Genomic DNA, 20856 nt, shown 5'->3' with positions numbered 1-20856 from the left:
GCATTCTAAGTAGAGAAATCAGCAAGTGCAACAGTCCTGAGATGAAAACACACCTGAATATTTGAGGAAAAGCAGAAAAGGCCCGCACGGCTGGAATGAAGTAAGCAAGAGGGAGAGCAGTAAGGGAGGAGGTAAGAACAGTAAGCGGGAACGTAGACAGCGCAGCATCTTGTAGGCCGTTGCAAGAACTTTGGCTTTTACTCTCAGTGAGATGATCTGACTTCATTTTAAAAGGATTTTTTCAGTTACTGGGTGAGAATAAATTGTAGGAGAAGCAAGAGGCATGCAAGAGAGACCAGTAAGGTAAGGGATGATGGTGGCCTGGACCAAGGTGGTAGCAGTGAAGGTGGTGAGAAGTAACTGGATTCTAGATATATTTTTAAGGCAGAACTGCTAGGATTTACTGCTGGATTAGATGTAAGAGGTGGATGAGAGGGGTCAAAGATGACCCCAATAATTTTGGCCTGGGAGACTGGAAGGATGGAGTTGTCCATTTACTGAGATAGGGGGCGACATCTCAGTGGGAGGAGGAAGTTTGGGAGAAGATCAGGATTTTGGTTTTGGACCTGTTAAGCTTGAGATGTCTGTTAGACATCCAAATGGAGATAGGTAGATAGTTAGATTTACGAGTCTGGATTCCAGGAAAGAGGCCCAGCTGGAGCCATGACTATGGGAGTTGAAAGTATACAGATGGCATTTAAACCCATGGGACTGAATGACAACACCAAAGGAGTCAGTGTAGACGACGAAGAGGAAAGGGCCCCCACTGGCCTTCTTGCTGTACTTCAAACACATGCAGCTCATTCTTGCTTCAGGTACTTTGAGAAGCATGTTCTTCCACTAGACATGTGCAAGGCTGCCTCCCTCACTTCCTTTAAGCCTCTCTTAAATATCACCTCCTCAGAGGCACCTTCCTTGACCACCCTACGTAAATAGTATCCCTTCTCCTTAAGCCCACCAATCACTTTCTCTCTCTCTTACCCTGCTTTATTTTTCTTCATGGCACTTCTCATTTTCTAAAGTCACCTATTCATTTGTTTACTCATTTATTGTTTATCTTCTTCATGAGGTCAGGACTTTGCTTTTTTTAAAGTATTTTTTTAATCATTTACCTTAGTTTGGGTTTCCCAAGAAGCAGACCTGAGTGCAATTGTTTATATGAGATATGATCCCAGGAAATACCAGTAGGAGTGCGGAGAAGTGAGGCAGAGATGAGAAGGCAGTCAATAAAGGATGCATTATCAAGCAAGTTACCACTGTGGGCAACTAGACCTTAACCCTGTAGGGAAACTCTGGGCCTCAAAGAATACACCGTGAGGGGTGTGGTTGCTGAGATATTAATACACCAATTCCTATTAGTCACCAATAAGGGCTATTTCTAAGATGTCTTAATTCTTATGTACTTCTGGCCTAATGGGCCTACTTGCCCATGGCCATACCATGTTCTGGCTGCTGCTGAGAGTCAACAGGCAAAGAGGGGCAGATCCTGATAACTAGAAGTGGGACGGTGTGCACTATAAACCCCGAGGGTATGAGGGTGGGGTCACAACACTACCTGCTACACCATTCTATCCCCAGCACCTAGAACTGTGCCCAATACAGGGTGCATACTCAATAAATACACGTTAAATGAACACTGTTCATATACTAAATAAGCATCATAGGTGTTTTCTGGGGGAAAAATCATATTTTGCACTCAGCTCTTAAGTTCTCCCTTCCCACATTGTAATTTTCTTTAGTTTTCCTAATCCTTCAGTAGAATGGAATACACTTGGGTAGCCTTGTATGGCGGTGGTGTGGACACTGCAGGAGCAGAATCTGTGGGAGGGATGTGTCCAGGAGCACCAGGGAGAGAAGGAGGGAGCAGGCAAGTGTGGACCAGGGAGGAGCACACGCAGAGAAGATAACTCAGGGAAAAAAGAGGGATGTGTGAAAAAACTTCTAGTTTTCCAATGTCTATCTACTAGATGATGCTGACTCCTAGATGGAATATCTTTTCACTCTCTGATTTGAAAAGCCACCATATATCAAATATAAAATTCTATAATTAAATACAAAAACCCTTACGTCTATTTGTGGACTTTATTCTATATGAGTGATCCTTCTCTCTATTCTTTTCCCATTTGCAAAATGTCGCTTAACTCTTTAAAGCCACCTGTTTTGGGTTTTTTTTTTTTCCTGATTGAAAGCTTATAGGATTAGTTCTTTTTCAGTTATGCTTGCCTAAGTATGCCTTCAGTAAGTGGCCCTTGAGCTAACTCTTAGAGGAGGTGTAGGAGTTTGCAGGTAGTGGAAGCAAGAGGTACAGAAGGGAGCAGACAGAACTTTGTGCGACTGGAGCACAGAGGTCAAGAAGAGATGGCAGGTGGGGAGGCTGGGGTCGTAGGCAAGGTTTGGTGAAGTTTGTGAGGCAGTCTGCATTTTCCACGGATGGCCACAAAATCTCCCATCTCACATGCTTATCTACAATGAGACTTGATACTCTTTCAATTGAGAGGTGAAGTCGATAACCCCTCCTCTTGAATTTGTACACATTTGCTTGTAACCAAAAGAATGTGAAAGAAGCAACACTGTGCGAACTCAGAGGCTGTCATAAAAGGTTACGTAGCTTCCACCTTGTTTGCTGGAGCACTGGCACTTGGAACTCTGAAATGTCATGTCAGAAATCTTTCTACCCTGAGGCCACTAAGCTACAAGGAAACCAAGCCACAAGGGGAGGCCGAGGCTACATACAGGTGTCCTCATCAGCAGTCCTCAACTTCTCCACCCAGCCCAGGCAGCTGACGTGTGAGGGAAGGAGCCTTCAGATCAGCCCCGGCACCATCCATGGAGACACCCTCAGGTAAGGCCCCAGAATTAAGAAGCAGAGACAAACCGTTCCTCCTATGTCCTTCCCAAATTTTAGACCCACAGAATCTACAAGTCTAATAAAATGGTTATTATTTTACACTGCTAAGTTTCGAGTGTCTTGTTCCACAGCCATAATAACTGGAACTCCGTGTTGGAGTTTGGGTTTTATCCTGAAGGCAACAGGGAATACTGGAAGTGGTTTCACACTAGGGAGTAACCTGGTCACATGTGGGATTTCGAAGGCAAATTTCAACAGTAGTGCACACAAAGCCTCAGTGCTGAACAACTCCAGGGGAGACCAATAATGTGGGATACAGTGTAAGGATGGCGCCTAGAGCCATGCAAAGGAGCAACTCCAGCTGCTGTGCATGAACTGTCAGCAGTCAGCACTAGAAGAAAGTGAACTGTTCATGAGGCTAGTGTAATAATCCAGGCGGGAGAAGAGGAGGGCCAGAGCTAGAATTCGGGACATTTCAGAGAAGTGTCAGAGTAGATCCAGCCGAACCACGAGGCAGATGCCACGGGTGAAGCAGAAGTCTGGAACGGCTCACGGAGGGTGGTGGTGTAATGCCCCAGGTGCAGGAGGAGTGGCCAGTCTGAAGGGAGAGATGGTGGGTAGGATTTGGACGCACTGAGTTTGAGGTGCCTGAGGAATGTATAGGCATCATGTGGACACATGACAGAGGGCTGGGCTATAAATAATGTCTTTGGGCGTTGACAGTATATATTTAGTAATTAAAGTCATGGAAGCGAGTGATGTGGCAGTTGGAGAAGTTACAGAATGAGAAGAAAGAAGGGCCTAGGGCAGAACACTGAGGAACGAAGATGTTTAAGGGACAGGCCGAGGAAGAGGACCTTGTAAAGGATTTTCTGAAAAGAAATTATTGAATAAGTGGTATAAGAAACAGAAGTGTCTGGTCTCAAAATAACTAAGAGGAGAAAATTTTAATAAAAAAAGAAAATGGTCAATAAATTCCATATCTCAAAGAGCAAGGAGGATGAGGACTGAAAAGTGGCCACTGAAGCTGGTAATTATAAGGTCGTTGGAGACTTTGGAGAGAGCAGTTTCTGTGGAGTGCTGGGAATAATGAACAACGGGCCATGGACAAGGACTTACTGCAGAGTGAAAAGAAACATGAGTTCCCTAAACAGGCAGGGAAAGAGAAAAGAGCATTGAAACCTAAAATGGCAGGGAGAGGAGGGAGAAGGGGTGGGTGAGTGGGACGATTCAGCCCTTTGTCAATTATACTGCAGGGCTTTGTCTGTCAGAGAGGCAGGATGGTGCAGTGGATGGTACAGGCTTCAGAGCCAGGCTGCCAGCGGTTGTATCCCAGCTTCCCCATCGCTTACTAGCTACGTAAGCTTGAGAAAGTTACTTAACTTCTTTGTCCTTAGTTTCCTCATCTAGAAAGTATAATTGTAACCACTTCTTAGGTCTTTGTGAGTGCTTAGAATAGCACATAGTAAGCACCCAATAAATGTTAGCTATCAATATTATTATTATTAATACTATTCTCATCATTACTATATTTGTAAATTTTGGCTTTTTCTCTCAGTAATACATACTGCTCTTGGTCTAGATCAGTGATTTTCAGTGTGGTTCAGGGACCTCTGTGGGTCCCTGAAACTCTTTCAGGGGATCTGGAAGATCAAAACTATTTTCATAATCCAAACCATGATTTGCCTTTTTCACTCTCATTCTCTCACAAGTGTACAGTGCAGTTTTCCTGGGATGCGTGGGCAATGGGATGCGTGATATGCAACAGATTGATGCAGAAACAAATATGAAAGTCCCCGTCTTCTATATTAGCCAGATGTAAAAACGATTTTCAAAAGTGTAAAAGAACGTGACTCTTCTCACTTATTTCTTTTGTGTTTTGGAAAAACGGTTAATTTTCATAAGTAAATACGGTTAATTTTCATAAAAGTATGCTATTTATGTTAGTATGTTTATTATTGCTATTTTAGATGATTTCAAGCTAAATATTCAAAAAAATTATCTGTTTTAATTTCTAATACAGGTAATATTCAAAAGAATTACCCATATAAACAAAAGCTCTTTGAGGCCACCAATAATTCTTAAGAGTGTAAAGGGAAACTGACACCAAAAAGTCTGAGAATCAGTGCTCTAGGGACTAAATCAGAATAGGAAATGTTAATCACTTTGTACTCCTCTCTCTGGTCACAAACACTGCTTGCTTTTCCCTAAGGAAGTGATTTACATTCACAGCTCTGAATCTTTGCTTGTGCTGTGCCCTCAGTTTAGAAAGGCTGTTTACCTTTCTTTGCCTGTCAGAAATCTGCACATCCTTTAAGATACCTATGACCCAAATTTCATTGGCTAATAGGGATGTAGGTCCTCAGCTGTGCTTCTCAGAAGCTGCTCAGAATTAAGTGTGCTTATGCTTCTTCCCCATGTCTCTTTCTTATTGTTCACCAAACAGAAACATGGAAATAGCCATATGCCAATCTCAGCAGAAGTGAGAGGGCCTTGTCACCTCCACTGTGGCCAGTGTCCTCCATGAGAACCCTTCCTCCCTGCCAAGGGTGCTGCTCTTCATGCTCCCAAGGCTGGAATCCTTGAATGCAACAACTGCACTCTCCCTTCAGTCCTCACTTTATAGCTGCAGCCATGCTCCAATCTGAGCAGAAGTGGGGGGAATTACCCTCTCCCACAATTCTTTTCTAAATTTTGTCGCTTGGGCCCCCAATGACCATTTCATGTTCATTTGCTCTCACAAAACTGCTACTTTAGTTTTGCCCACAAGCCCCTTTCTATCAGAGTCAGACATAGTCTGGGCCTGAACGAGAAACACAATACTCTGTTCTCCATGTCTTCGTCTCTCTTACTCCTCAGGGGTTCAAGCACTAAAAATAGCATCTTTATAATAGTAGCATTTCTGTCAGGTTATGAATTTAAGCTTAGCTGGGATCCCCTGTTAGCATCGTCATCATCATCATTATTCTAATTCTCATATACAGCCATGAATCACTTAACGACGGAAATACGTTCTAACAAATGAGTCGTTAGGCGATTTTGTTGTGCGAACATCATAGAGTGTACTTACACAAACCTGGATGGTATAGCCTACTACACACCTAAGCTCTACGGTACTAATCTTATGGGACCGCCGCCATAAATACACTTTGTCACTGACTGAAATGTTATGTGGTGCATGACCGTATATTCTGATCCTCGCGATAATTCTGCAAGGAACATGTTACCCATTGGATTAGTTATCTATTGCTATGTGACAAATTGCCCCCCCAAACTTTTATTATCTCATAGTTTCTGTGGGTCAGGAGTCTGCACTGGCTTAGCTGGGTCTCCTGTTTGATAGGCTGCAATCAAGGCATCATATGGGGCTATGGTCCTTGCAAGCCTCAATTAGGAAAGAATTTTCTTCCAGGCTGACTCACATGGTTGCTGGCAGGATTCAGTTCCTAACTGGCTGTTGGCTAGTGGCCTCCCTCAGTTCTTTGCTATGGTGGGGCTCTCTAACATGGCAGCTTGCTTCATTAAAGCATGTAAGCTAAGACAATAGAGAAAATCCAGTAAGATACAAGTCAGTCTTTTGAATCCTCATCATGGAAGGGACATCCCATGACTTTTGCAGTATTCTATTTGTTAGAAGCAAGTCACTAGGTCCAGCCCATTCAGGGCAAGAGGATTACACAAGGGCATGAGCAACAGAATCATTGGGGGCCATCTTGAAAGATAGCTGCCACATACATCTTCCTAGATGGCGAAACTCAATGAGGTTCAGTAAATTGACCAAGGTCGCTCAATAAGTAACGGAAGAGCTGGAAGTCTTTCTGACCCCAAAGCTTACCTCTAGCACTTATTTCACATATTTTTACATTGTGTTTGTCACTGTGGCTATCTCCCTCATCCAGCCTTATTAAGGGCAAGAGATGCTTCTATCTGCTATAGTGACAAAAATGTTAGTGAACAGTTGGATGGGTGGATACATGAATCAATTAAAATAGTCCATATGTTGGGACTGTGCATACAGAAATCCCTAAACCAGAGTTCAAAATAAAGCAGGAGTGTAAAAGAGAGCATGGATGGGTCAAACTGAGAAGGGAGGAGTGGAAGCAACAGAGGCAACCCACATCCACTGTTGACCTCAAGGAGTTTTTCCAATTTCTTTTTCCTTCTGAGGGAAACAGGCTATCTCTTTTGGTGAGCAGTGACTAATCCTCTGTATTGTCAGAATTTAGACAGTAGAATGGCCAAGAATGCTCAAAAGGCATTCTGAATAATGCTAGTTCCACTTTCCACCCCAAATGTATTTAATTTATGTATTTACATGTATTTAACCCAGAAAGTCATAACCTACGTCACTGTGCTGCTTAAAAGGGGAAAAAAATGGTAGCTGCCAAAACGTTTATGCTAAAAGAGACTGAAGGAGCAAAAAATTTCATGAAAATTTGGATGTTTGGGTTATTCCTTCACCTTACAATATTTGGGTGATTAATATATTAATAAAATATTGCCTGCAAAAGGTAACATTTCTAATAACCCTGATTTTATCAGTGGATACTTTTGATACACATTTTGTCCAGGTAGTTCTGCTGTTCCTGCTTTTTTTTTGAGGAAGATTAGCCCTGAGCTAACATCTGCTGTCAATCCTCCTCTTTTTGCTGAGGAAGACTGGCCCTGAGCTAACATCCATGCCCATCTTCCTCCACTTTATACGTGGGACGCCTACCACAGCGTGGCTTGCCAAGCGGAGCCACGGTCACACCCAGGATCTGAACCCACGAACCCCGGCCGCCGAAGTGGAACGTGCGCACTTAACTGCTGTGCCACCAGGCCGGTCCCTGTTCCTGCTTTTTATGGGGCCTCTGTAAGATGCTTTCAGATGTGACGCTATGCTGTGGAAAGGCTTCCACCACTCTTACCAGTTAAGTGAGAGCTCACTGAGAAACAGTTGCTGGACCCATCACTTCCTTTCTTCTCCTGTACATTTAGATTTTTGTGTTTCTGGTCAGGGCCTTGTAGAAGGCACAACTGAAGAACTGAGCAGAAGCAGTAACACTGCAGCCTCTCATGCGAGGGGAGGAAACTAGTAGTCAAGAGGTCTACGACCTGTGATTGTTCGTGATATTCCCACTTCGAGCTGGACCAAAAGTATTGACCCACTTTACACAGCAATTGTCACAAAGAACCCTTTCTGAAAAGTGGGAATGGGATTAACAACACTCCTGGACACATAAATTTTCAAAGCTTTCTGTTGACTGGATCGGGCAATGTAAGAATCTATCCTAGAGAACAATCACCTAACAATCACCTCCATAACAGTGGTACTAGTTTTTGTTGTTTTCCTAAAAATAGGAGCATAGCAGCTCAGGCATGAGCAAAGCAGCTAGCTGAGTGATGCCTCCACGGCCTGGGTACCTAGAGACCTACCTTTAGTGGCTAAGCCCTGGGCTCTAACTATCTGACTATCCCATTCTACTTTCTAGTTCTGGTAATTCAGTTAGGAAACTTACAGAATGTTATCACTGAGTGCCTAAGTCTCCAGAAAATCCTATACTTATGAAAAACGCTTAAATGCTTCTGCAAGATCCTGTAAGTTTGCTGTCACTATAGTGTAGAGAGTTATTATTTGGAAGTTTAGTCTTTAGAGAGGGAGGGTCAAAGGTGACAATCTCTATAGTTGAAGCATTACACAAGTAGTGGCTTTGAGATAGTGGAGCTGTGCATTTTTAAAATTTTGCAATTGTCAAGGAGGATTTTTTTTTTCTGTAACTTTTGCTTAAGCGCCCAGGATGTTACTGTTTATAGGATTAGGGAAGTCATTTGTTGTTATCAGGTAGCATTTGCAATTGTTGAGTAAGACTCCTTTAGCCGTAAAACTATGCTAACCACTCCAGGACATTCACTCCTCAGCTCTCTGCTGACAGTACACAAGTTATCATATAGCCTGCATGGGAGTGTGAGGTACAGTTCTATTTTCAGCTCACCCTCTGGCTGGCTCTATAACCTTGGGAAAATCACTTCTAGGCCTTGTGCCACAGACCTGCCATCTATAAAGTAGGGCTGGTTAGTAACCCTCCTCTGGCTAAGTCAGTGGAAGTCATGAATTCTGGAATCGGGCAATTAAGAACTTCAACACGCTCACTGAGAGTCATTCACACATTAATTCTTTTGAACTTTCCTCAAAGACCAACCTTCTTGAACATTTGATAATATTTTTGCTCTAACAACACTTCAACATAGAAAATATAGGATGATTTTTCTAAATCTGGACAGATTAACTAAACTCCTTCCACCCCTACTGCTAAGAGAGAGTGCGTATACATTTTTCCATCTCACATATTCATTTCCATTCCCCCCAGCCACTATCCAGGGTGAACGGAACATCACTTCCACTGGATTCTGCTGTGGAGGGGCTTAGCCAGGATCCATTCATTCTGTCTTAGTCAGTGGATGGAGATGCATATTAATTATTAGAACAAATGAGAATTTAAAAAAAAAAGTCCCACATTTAAGCCTCTCATAAACTTAAAACACCTACACATACTTCATATTATCTTCTTATCCTCATGTAAGGCACTATCAACTAGAGTCGCCCTTCCCTTTGTAACCTAAATAAGATCATCCCAAACGTTCACTTCCGGTGTTGAGAGCCCTCCTCAAGCTTACCCATAATTTCTGAGGGGCTTACTTTCTTCTGTCCTCTCTGTCCCTGAGCCCCTGCTTCCATGAGTGCTGGCTTTTCATGTTCCATCTGCCTCAACTTCAGCTTCTCACTCGGTTTCTATAAAACCCCATTCACACCAAGCTTTAGTGAGACTTTAAGATGTGGGAAAACAATTTAAATTTACATATTATTCCATTTTCCCACTCTCTAGACAGAGATTTCCCACCAGCCCATCACTCTATACAGCAACCCAGACTTTTTTTCCTCCTCTTGGCTCCTCTCTCCCACTCTTTCTTGCTTGGCCCATCTCTTCTCACCGCTCCCTCTCCCTCTCTCTCAGGAGCAAAGATAAATTCCTCCCATGTTTTCATGCAGAGCAGCTTTTCTTGTGTTGCTAGGGCTTCTGCTCAGACCCACGTTTTCAGAGTCTCACCTTAGACCTCAAAAAGCTTATCAGGGTATTTTCCCAAACAGGTTTCTTTTCCTAAGAGGAATCCTGGTACCATTTACTGCTAAATTTTGTCCTCTTTATACTCAACAATGTACATTTATATACACACAATCATCAGCATTTAGAAACTAATTTGTATTCTACTTTTCTCATTATTTTGCATGTACTTTCCCATGTTTGCTACTTTAATAAACTCTCCCAAGTATCAGGTATTTATTTCCAATTTTATTTTCTTTTGCACTATGAATAGTGCTGCTATAAACATTTAGTTAAAATTGATTTTTCTCATTTGGATTATTTTGAGGGAATATATTCCCAAATGTGGATTATGGGTCAAATATGAATAATTCTATATTTTGTGTTTTGCCTCAGTACTTTCAAAAGCAGTTGTCCTAATAAATAACTTTATCAACTTAAGAGCTTAGCCATTTTTCTTAGCTCTGCCAATATTCTCCTTCGTAATTTTCAACTATGCTTGCAGCAAGGCTAATCTTTTCCCCAAGATATATTCCTCTGAGTTTCTTCATGTATGAATTATTTGGTCATATACTTTGATCTCTTTTTCAGGCAAGTCTGGGTATTGATTTTGTTTTAACATTTTTATTGAGATATAACTCATATACCATCCAATTCATCCATTGAAAGTGTACAATTCAATGAATTTTAGTATATTCACAGAGCTGTGCAACCATCATCACAATACATTTTAGAACATTTCATTGCCCCAACAGGAAATCCTGTACCCCTAGCCATTACTCCCCAACCCCTCCATCCCAACTCCAGCCTTAGGCAACCACTAATCTTTCTGTTTCTATAGATTTGCCTATCCTGGACATTTCATATCAATGGAATCATACAATAAGTGATTCTTAGTGACTGGCTTCTTTCATTTAGCATAAGGTTTTCAAGGTTCACCCATGTTGTAACATGTATCAGTCCTTCACTTCTTTTTATTGCCAAGTAATATTCCCTTATATGGATATATCACATTCCTTTATCCATTCATCACTTGATGGGCATGTGGGTTGTCTCCACTTTTTGTCTGCTACGAATAACGTTGTTAAAAACATACATGTACGAATTTTCGTCTGGACACGTTTTGGGGTATATATGTAAGATTGCAATTGCTGGGTCATATGGCAATTCTATGTTTAACTGTTTAAGGAACTACCAGACTGTTTCCCAAAGTGGCTGTACCATTTTACATTCCCACCAGCAGTGGATGAGGGTTCCAATTTCTCTACATTCTTGCTGTTTGCTAGGGCTGCCAAAACAAAATACCACAGACTAGGTGGCTTAAACAACAGAAATTTATTTTCTCAAAGTTCTTGAGGTTGTAAGTCCCAGATCAAAATATCAGCAGGTTTAGTTTTTCCTGAGGTTTCTTTCCTTGGCTTGCAGTTGGTCACATTCTCACTGTGTCCTCACACGGCTTTTTGTGGTGTGTGCATATCCGTAGTGTCTCTTCCTCTTTTTATAAGGACACCAGTCATATTGGATTAGGGCCCCATCCTTATGACCTCATTTTACCTTACTCTCCGAAGGCCCTATCTCTAAATATAATACTGGGGATTAAGGCTTCACCATATGAATTTTGGGGGACACAATACAGTCCATAATACTTGCCAACTGCTGAAGACTAAATGTTTATGTCTCCCTAAAATTCATATTTGAAACCTAATCCCCAGCATAATGACATTTTTTTAAAAGATTTTTTGAAAAGTTTTTATTTCTTCTCCCCAAAGCCCCCTGGTACATATTTATGTATTTTCAGTTGTGAGCCCTTCTAGTTGTGGCACGTGGGATGCTACCTCAGCATGGCCTGACGAGTGGTGCCACGTCTGCACCCAGGATCTGGACCAATGAAACCCCGGGCTGCCGAAGCACAGCATGCGAACCTAACCACTAGGCCATGGGGCCGGCCCCAGTGTAATGATATTTGAAAGTGGGATCTTTGGAAGGTGATTAGGTCATAAGGGCAGAGCCCTGATGAATGGGATTAGTGCTCTTTAAAAGAGACCCCAGAGAGCTCCTTCGCCCCTTCTGCCATGTGGCAAAAAGACAGCCATCTATGAACCAGGAGGGAGGTTCTCACCAGACGCTGAAACTGCCCAGCACCTTGATCTTGGACTTGCCAGCCTCCAGAACTGTGAGAAACAAATATTTGTTGTTTAAGCCACACAGGTTATGGTATTTTTGTTATAGCAGCCTGAACGGACTGACATCAACACTTTTTGCTTATAGCCATTCCAGTGAGTGTGACGTGGTATCTCATTGTAGTCTTGATTTTCATTTCCTAGATGGCTACTGACACTGGACATCTTTTCATGTGCTTATTGGCTACTTGTATGTCTTCTTTGGAGAACTGTTTATTCATATCCTTTACCCTGATTTATTTCTCTATTATAACATATATTATTTTTATTGTAGATTATCTGCATTATGGATTAATCATATAGATAGCAAACATACTAGAAGCAAACATGAGAGAATTTTTCTAAATTTTGGGAGTAGTGACAACCTTTCTAAGATTAAAAAAAAACCTAGAAACTTAAATAAAAATCAATTAATGTGAAAATTAAAAACAATTCATTGCAAAAAACAGTAAACAAAGCTAAAAGACAAGGTAGGTAAAAAATGAGCAATTCATTCACAATGGCCTAATTTCACATATATAGATACATATATAAATATATATTTATAAGTATATAAATAATTAAGGAGAAAAAGACCATTGAATACAAAAATGGGCAAAGGATATGAACAGACAGTTCAAACACAGGAAATTTTAAAAAATTAAGTTTTATAACATACTGTATAGACAGATGTGGTGAAACAGGCACCCTCTTAAATTGCTGTAGCAGCATAAACTGAATGAACTGTATGGAGAGGAATTTGACATTTATCAGAATTTTTTAAAGTCCCTACCTTACGATTCAGCATTCAATACCTAGGTATTTAGCCTGTGTTTAGCACATGCCAAGTGGCTGTAAATAAGAATACTAACTGCAGCATTGTTTGTAAAAGAATAGAAAAAAACCGAAAAGCAAAAGAATAGAAAAAACTCGAAACAACAATGTGATGGAATACTATGCAATCATCAAAAAGAATGAAAGTAGGGGCCAGCCTGGTGGCTTAGTGGTTAAGTTCATGGTGCTCCCCTTTGGTAGCCCAGGGTTCGCACGTCTGGATCCTGGGTGGGGACCTAAACACCGTTCATCAAGCCATGTTGTGGAGGTGTCCCACATACAAAATAGAAGAAGATTGGCACAGAAGTTAGCTCAGGGCTAATCTTCCTCACACACACACAAAAAGAATGAAAGTTGTCCAAGATATAGTGGTAAGTGAAGAAAAGCAATGTGGCAAAAATGTGTAGAGTACCGTATGTGTGTGTGTGGGGGGGAGATTGGGGAAGGAGTATATACATCTGTATATATATATTTACACACACACACATATTTTAATGCACAGAATATCTCTGAAAGGATATGCGAGAAATCAGTTAACTGTGGTAGCCTAAAAGGAAAGAAAACTGAGGGCAGGAGATGATGGAAACTTTTTCATTGCATACCATGTATTTTTGACGCTATTGAAAATTTAGCTATGTTACACGCATTACCCAGTTGCCTTTAAGAAAAAAAAAGAAAAAGAAAATGACGTGCGGACTGTGCTCCACTGTGAATCCCGGCCGCTGGAATTGCAGAGTAATAAGCCTTTTCCTTCTCTTCTGGCCGAAATTGCCCCCATCTCCCACCCGCCATCGCCACGCAGGACTTTTGATATTGGGAGGCACCTTACGCGGGCTCCCTAGTTACCCGTTTCCTTACCTGCTCCTCCACCCGACTGACTGGGAGCTCTTCCAAAGTAGGCTCTGCTTCCCATCCCGGTGTGTCCCCAAGCACTGTGGCCGGCCCTAAATAGGTGTTCTGTAAACAGCAGACGAAGAAATACTTATCTAAATAGGAAAAAGAAGAGATCCCGGAAAAATAGAAGCGTGTCCTGAAAGCCTTAGACGTGCAGAATGTGCTTCCCCTCCCCACCTCCTCACTCGCCTGAACCACACGTTTCCGAGGCTGCTGACTCCGAACCTGGACCACTGAGGCGTCGCTGGGCGGCCTGGCCCGCTCTCGCCCCGCCCCCGGCTTCCCGCGCTCCGCGCCCATTGGCCGTCCTCGGCAGTGGGCGGGCCCCGCCGCGCCAAGCCCTGAGCCCCGGGGCCGAAGGGGCTGCGTGCGCGGAGCGCGTGGAGCTGCGCGGGTGTTGCGCGCGCGCCGCCGGCGATGCCCCGCGACCGCGTTCCTGCTGCGGCTGCAACCCGGGCGGCAGCCGGGGCCGCGGCGCCGAGCTCCGTTTCCTCAACTGCCGCGGCGCCGCGGGCTACGGACCCGCTGAAGCGGTGAGCGCCTCCTGGGCTCCCCGCGCTCGCCGGCGGTCAGGGGCAGCTGGCAGTGGGTGGACAGGCAGGGGCGGGCGGGCCGGCAGGGTCCGCGCCGCTGCATCCTCGCGCCATGGGGTCTGGTCCAGATCGTAACCCCTACCCCCCGTGACTGGCACTCGCCAGTCGGTTGGTCTTTAGCGCTAATCAAGTCGTGTGTGCGGAGGTGCCCAGCTGGGCACCGGATAGCCGTGGAACCCCTCACGGGCACTTGTCGCTCGGCTTCGCGGTTGCAGCAGCTCTTCGACACTGGACGGGCTGGGTGGACGCGGCACTGTGCGGCGGGTCTTGGGAGAGCACGATTAAGTAAACGATCGTTTACAGTGCAGGGGTACTGGGTTGGGAATGGGGTGATCAGGGGTCGCCAGATAGCTTCGTGTTCGCTTCTTTGTCGATGAAATAGCTAGGACGAACTCGAGCTCTTTTTGAAGATTGCTCGTTAAAAAAGAAAATTACACTGTAGAATTGCATAATATGCTGTGTTTCATCCAAAAATAGTTTTTGATGTGAAGGGTAGTCATTTGAATGCAACACTGACACTTTTGTTTCCTATATAAGTTTTGAGCGTTCTTATTTTAGAGTAATAGATTTCTTTCATTAAAGGAATTTCTCAAAGTCCAGAAAAATAAAAGAAACAAGCCATACATAGTGCTTTGAGTCATCAGTATTTTTTTTGAGCCATCAGTTTTGAGGGATTCCCGACCGTTTGCTTAGACTTGCTTTCACCCAGAACTGCGTGCCCAGGTTCCAGATTTTGGAATGGTGTAAATAGCGCGTGCGGCCCCTCCCCCATCCCACTTGACAGCAGAGGGAAAGTCGGCCACACCCCGGAGTCCGGCTCGCCTGCGGACTCGGGGCAGTCCCCAGCGCTGGAGAGGCTGTCGCACCACCCACGGCGGGCAGTAAGATGCCCGCCTGCCCGGGCTGTTTATTGCAGCGATTTATATGTTCCAAGAATCTCCAGAAAGCCAAGCTGCATACCTGTTAGGACGCTGCTCACGTTCCAGCCTGGGGGGCACTTCGTAACAGCATCAGTTCTTTTCACGCTTGTGGCCTGAGTCTGCTTCGGATCCTCCCACTGGAGCAGGCTGAACGGACACTCAGCAGCGTAATTAAGTGAATTTCCCTGACAACTCGATACCAGTACTCTCCTGCCCTCTCCCAATCTTTGTGGCGTTTGTGCGAGTTGATGGGAGCCAGGAGTGGAGAGAATGATAGACATTTCTCAGAACGGAATGTCTAGTGTTATGTCATGCTTCTCGGCGGTCGTTTCTAGGTCCAAGTTCTGGTGACATTGTTTCAGCCAGCTTTGCCCTTTCCCAAGCCCTCGTGGGTTAGTCTGAGTTGAAAAGGAGTGTCTATTTCTTGTCCTGTAAGGATTAGGAAAAAGGATTGCTGGCTGGAGGAAAAAGTGCTGGAATTTAGTCTGCCCTCTTCCAAAGATCAGAACATTATGGATTTTTTAAAATGAGGGCATATTGGAGATTGTAGAATACTGTAATTATTGTTCTTATTAGGGGGTTGGAAAATAGAAATGCTACTCTATTTTGTTCAGTAATTAGGAAAAGTCTAAGTACTTTAAATGCACCCTTTAAAATTGTGAATGCTGCTGTGAATTCTTCTGTAAAATCAAAAAGCAAGCTTAATCTTTTCTGTAAATCTTTTTCTGCATGTGCTTTAAGGACTTGGGCAGTCTTTTGCTGTCCCTAGTTGTCAGGATTCTTAGTGACTTCTTATTTGGACTGTAAGTGTATTTTCAGGAGGGGAGGGGAGGGAGCTATAAAATATAGTAACTCTTTACCTTTTGTCTCTAGGGGTGTTTTGTGGTGAGAAAGAAAACTTATTTAGTACCAATCTAAGAGAATAGAATGGTTTAAAGAATTTGTTGGAGATTGCTCTTTTTAAAAGAAGTCACCTTGTGTTCATTATGATTTCTAGAATTATAGTATGCTGTATCTCATCCAAAAATAGTTTTTCATGTCAGGGTAATCGTTTGAATGCAACACTGACACTTTTGTTTCCTACATAATAAGTTTTGAGCTTTCTTATTTTATAGTAATATACTATCTTTCATTAAGTAAGTTTTGCAAAATACAGAAAAATAAAGAAACACGTATAGTGTTTTGAGTCATCAATTTTGGAAGATTACTTTTTCCCAATTTACTTAGGCCTGCTTTCGCCCACAAGTACATACCCAGATTCCAAATTTGAGTTAGTGTTAATAGTGTTGAATATGCAATTTCAGGGAATGGGGGCTTATAGGTTGTATTAAAATTTTTATTTTTCTCCATTGAAATGCAGTCAGCACCAGCAGAGACTGTTACAGTATTTTCTCCTTCAAGAAAGGGAAGTGATGATAAAATGCTTTAATAATTTCGAATAACTGCTAATGTTAAATACTGTGATTTTCTTTTTAATGGCTTTAAGTTGAAAGGCTTTGAGAACTTGAGTCTGTCATCTCTCAGTGACATGTTATTGCTAAGAGAGTTCTTTTTGCCCTGTCTCTGAAGCCTTTACAGCTTCCCTGCAACATTCATGTAAGAGCTGTGGTTTTGATATCAAGGTTCATCAGGCTTTCTTTTGACTTTGTGACATGTTACATGTGCAAAATTTTTTTTTTTTTTTTTTTTTTTTTTTAAAGATTTTATTTTTTCCTTTTTCTCCCCAAATCCCCCCGGTACATAGTTGTGTATTCTTCGTTGTGGGTTCTTCTAGTTGTAGCATGTGGGACGCCGCCTCAGCGTGGTCTGACGAGCAGTGCCATGTCCACGCCCAGGATTCGAACCAACGAAACACTGGGCTGCCTGCAGCGGAGCGCGCGAACTTAACCACTCGGCCACGGGGCCAGCCCCATACATGTGCAAAATTTTGCAGTTTGAGATTTGGCACTTCACTGGGGTACCTGAAGACTCGCAGGTCAAATCAGTAAAGCATCCTCTGAGTCATTTTCCCTAAGTACCTTATGTTTACTTTCCCACTAAGAATTAATTAGGTTTTTAGAGGGCATATGGCACATTGTTATTAAAATTCTTGAGTTTTTAGATAGATTTTGACCTAGCAATTCCACTTCTAGGAATTTATTCAAGGGAAATAATAATGGATATGTACACAGGGTTAGTTAATGGGATGTTTTGTTGCAATGTTGTTTATCATGATGGAACTTTGAAAAAACAAAATGTCCCTAAATAGGGAAATGGTAAAATAATTTAAATCATCAACTATATGTATAATATAATAATTCATATTACATATATACGAATGTAGTGTAAACTTTTGCAGCCGTTACAAATCATGTTGTAGAAGAAATTTGACAAATGACAAGATGGTCATAATATAATATCAGAGTAAAAAAGAATAAATTCTTAAAAAGCGTGAATATTATCCCATTTAGGTTAAAAGAAGTATAAAAAGATTCTGAAGTGTAGTAAAGATTATACTTGATCTAATATTCAGGCTTGCCACTTTGAGAGAAATTCTTCTGCATAGTAAAGTTTAAAAACCCTTGAGCTTGACTGAAAGAAGGAAGAAAGGAAAGGCTGTACTCACATATCTAGGCATTAAAACCATCTTGTCTTTGAAATAAACATCCAATCTGTAGAGATGAACGGGGAGTTTTCAAGTGTCCCTGCCTATCCACAGGGTTTACTCCTTTCTATTTGATTTGAGCCTTTATAATCTTAATGTAGGTTATAGATTTATGATTTCTAAGGAGTAAAGCCTGGCAGTTTTGTTCTGCATGTGAACATAAGTTAGCATGTGAGTGCGCAAGTTCAATATGTGTGATATGATTGCACTGTGTGTACATCAAAATGTTAAAAGTAGTTATCTCTGATAACCAAAACAAAACGTAACAAATGTTGGAGAGGTTGTGGAGAAAAAGGAACCCTCACACACTGTTGGTGGGAATGCAAACTGGTGCAGCTGCTATGGAAAACAGTATGGTGATTTCTCAAAAAATTAAAAATAGAAATACCTTATGACCCAGCCATCCCACTACTGGGTATCTATCCTAAGAACTTGAAATCAGCAATTCCAAAAGTCCCATGCACCCCTATGTTCATTGCAGCATTATTTGCAATAGCCTAGATGTGGAAGCAACCTAAATGCCCATCAACTGATGATTGGATAAAGAACATATGGTATATATATACAATGGAATACTACTCAGCCATAAAAAAGACAAAATCGTCCCATTCACAACAACATGGATGGACCTTGAAGGTATTATGTTAAGTGAAATAAGCCAGACAGAGAAAGACAAACTCTGTATGACTCCACTCATGGGTGGAAGTTAAACATAGAGACAAAGAGAATTGATTGGTGGTTACCAGGGGAAACGGGTGTGGGGAGAGGGCACAAAGGGTGAAGTGGTGCACCTACAACATGACTAACAATAATGTATGACTGAAATTTCACAAGATTGTAAACTATCATAATTTTAATAAAAAGTTAAAAAAAGTAATTATCTCTGGAGAGATGGGACTTGGGGGTATTGCTTTCTTTATTTTCATTATTTTCCCCAAATTTGAAAATAATTATATTTTAATTTTGGACCAAGATAAAGAGGTATGACTTAAAATCTGAAAAAACCTTTCTTTGAGTAGGCAATAATTTCACAGGGTTAAAGATCAAAAAGGTCTACAATGCAAAATCTCCATCTTTCCCCTGTTCTTCACCTCCTCATTTCCCATTCCTCCGATTCACCTACCCTGGGTAATCATTATTACTAGTTTATTGCTTATCCTTCCAGAGATATTTTATGCATATCTGAGCCAAAACAGATTTACGTTTTTCCCTTGGATGTGTTTGCAGTTTTCTTCCATTGCTTTTTCCACTTGACAGTGTATCATAGAAATCTTTTCACATCAGTAGTACATAGAGAGCATCCTCAATAAAAGGTTTTTTCTAAAAAGTGACTAGCACGGAAAGAGAGAATAAAGACAGAAGATAGACTTTGATGCAAACATTGAAGAGACAATTAAAGGAAGTTTTCTTTGTGGTTGGGGTGTTGAGTACAAGACTGTCTTGCCTAGTGAAGAGGAAATCACTTGGAGTACTTGAACGTGACTTAAGGAATTGTAAAACCTTCCAGTTTAATTAATCATTAAGTTATTTTTTAAGAATTTATTTTCAAATCAAAGTAATACATATACATCACTGAAAAAATAAAGCAGTTCTTAAAATTTTACCAGAAAAGTATGAGACACGTGTTCATTCCTCCTTAGTCCTTGCTTCTCTCCTTGGAAGCAACTACTCTCAACTCTTTTAGTTTTTTCTTCTAGTATTTACCTCTGTCTTTCTAAAAAGTATACTTTATAACTGCTTCCTGATTTCAATGATTTAAGTATTATTTATTGACTTCTTTGATAAATTGAGAATTGATAAATTAAGCTGAGGCTTGAACTCCTTTACTCTCTCCATTCTACTTGTACTTCTTCCATCCTTTCAGCTGAGACTTTATCCCAATATTTAATTAATTCAGTAGTTAGCTTTTATATAATTATGACTAGGTAAAGGTGATTAGCTTTTGAGCCAAAAGATAGACTAAGATTGTTTCTTTAATTTACCTGATTTTCTATCAACATATGTTTTTTTCCAAATGCTCAAATGCTGTCAGATGCTCAAACAAATGCAAGAATCTGTCAATTTTATCTTTTCTTTATGGCTTTTTTCCTGTAGACCTCATTCTTCATGCTCTAACTGCTCTGCTTCTGGGTTTGCACCAACCTAAAGATGAGTGTCTTTAAAGAGAGAAAGAAAAGAGATTGCATCCGCAAAATAAGAATTGGATGCTATGGAAATAAACAGAAAACAAGAACGGGCTCTATGAAATTTAAAATATGATTGTCAAAATTGAATCCTGAATAGAAGGACTGGAAGATAAAGGTCTCTAGGTGTGGGGCATAGTAGAGTCCTGGGACTTCCCTTCACCCCTCTCCTGGTTTGGATCCTTTGTTATTAGATCCTGTTTTGATTTACTCACTCATTTTGGTAAGCACTTCATCCAGTTACCTTCTAAGAAAAGATAATTTTTCTAAGTCCTTGCATGTCTCAGCAATGTCTTTATTCTACCCTTATGCTTGAATTGAGTTTAGCTGAGTATGGAAGTCTAGGTTTTTCTCCAGAATTTTTAAGATGTAATTTTAGTGTGTCTGCTGTCAGTATTACTGTTAAGAAATTTGATATCGTTAAGTTTTGTATGCCTTTATTGATGGGTCGTTTTTCCTTCCTGAAAGCTTTTTAGAATCTTCTCTCTGGTATTCTGAAATTTGATGGTTATATGACTGTGATGTGATTCTTTTTTTCATTCATTGTGCTCTGCACTTGGCGAGCCCTTCCAGCCTGAGTCTTTTTTTTTTTTCCTAGTCTGGTGAAATTTACTTTCATGGTGTCTTCCTTTTCATTTATTCTGTTCTCTCATTTTCTTTAGTTGGATTTTAGGCCTCTTGGATTGATTCTTTATTTTT

The 20856-nt window shown here is 41.5% G+C and overlaps 1 protein-coding gene and 1 long non-coding RNA gene across 2 annotated transcripts in view; one reads left to right on the top strand and one right to left on the bottom strand.

Annotated features, from left to right (window-relative positions):
* Positions 1-11252: 11252 nt before the first annotated feature.
* On the bottom strand, positions 11253-15507 carry LOC138917839 (uncharacterized). Its single transcript, XR_011426375.1, has 3 exons — positions 15371-15507; positions 13782-13880; positions 11253-12101 (listed from the first exon to the last, which is right to left on the bottom strand). It is a non-coding gene; the product is annotated as an uncharacterized lncRNA (long non-coding RNA).
* ZNF638 (zinc finger protein 638) overlaps positions 14139-20856 on the top strand; it is a 138808-nt gene continuing 132090 nt past the window's right edge. The window contains exon 1 of the mRNA XM_070236254.1: positions 14139-14350. Within this exon, the coding sequence (XP_070092355.1) occupies positions 14235-14350 (116 nt within the window). The 5' untranslated portion in view covers positions 14139-14234. The remainder of the gene's footprint in view (positions 14351-20856) is intronic.

The sequence above is a fragment of the Equus caballus genome, chromosome 15 (genome assembly GCF_041296265.1).
Source record: "Equus caballus isolate H_3958 breed thoroughbred chromosome 15, TB-T2T, whole genome shotgun sequence".
In the NCBI taxonomy this organism is placed as follows: Eukaryota; Metazoa; Chordata; class Mammalia; order Perissodactyla; family Equidae; genus Equus; species Equus caballus.
Note: the sequence above shows the minus strand (reverse complement) of the source record. Positions and strands in the feature narration are given on the sequence as shown.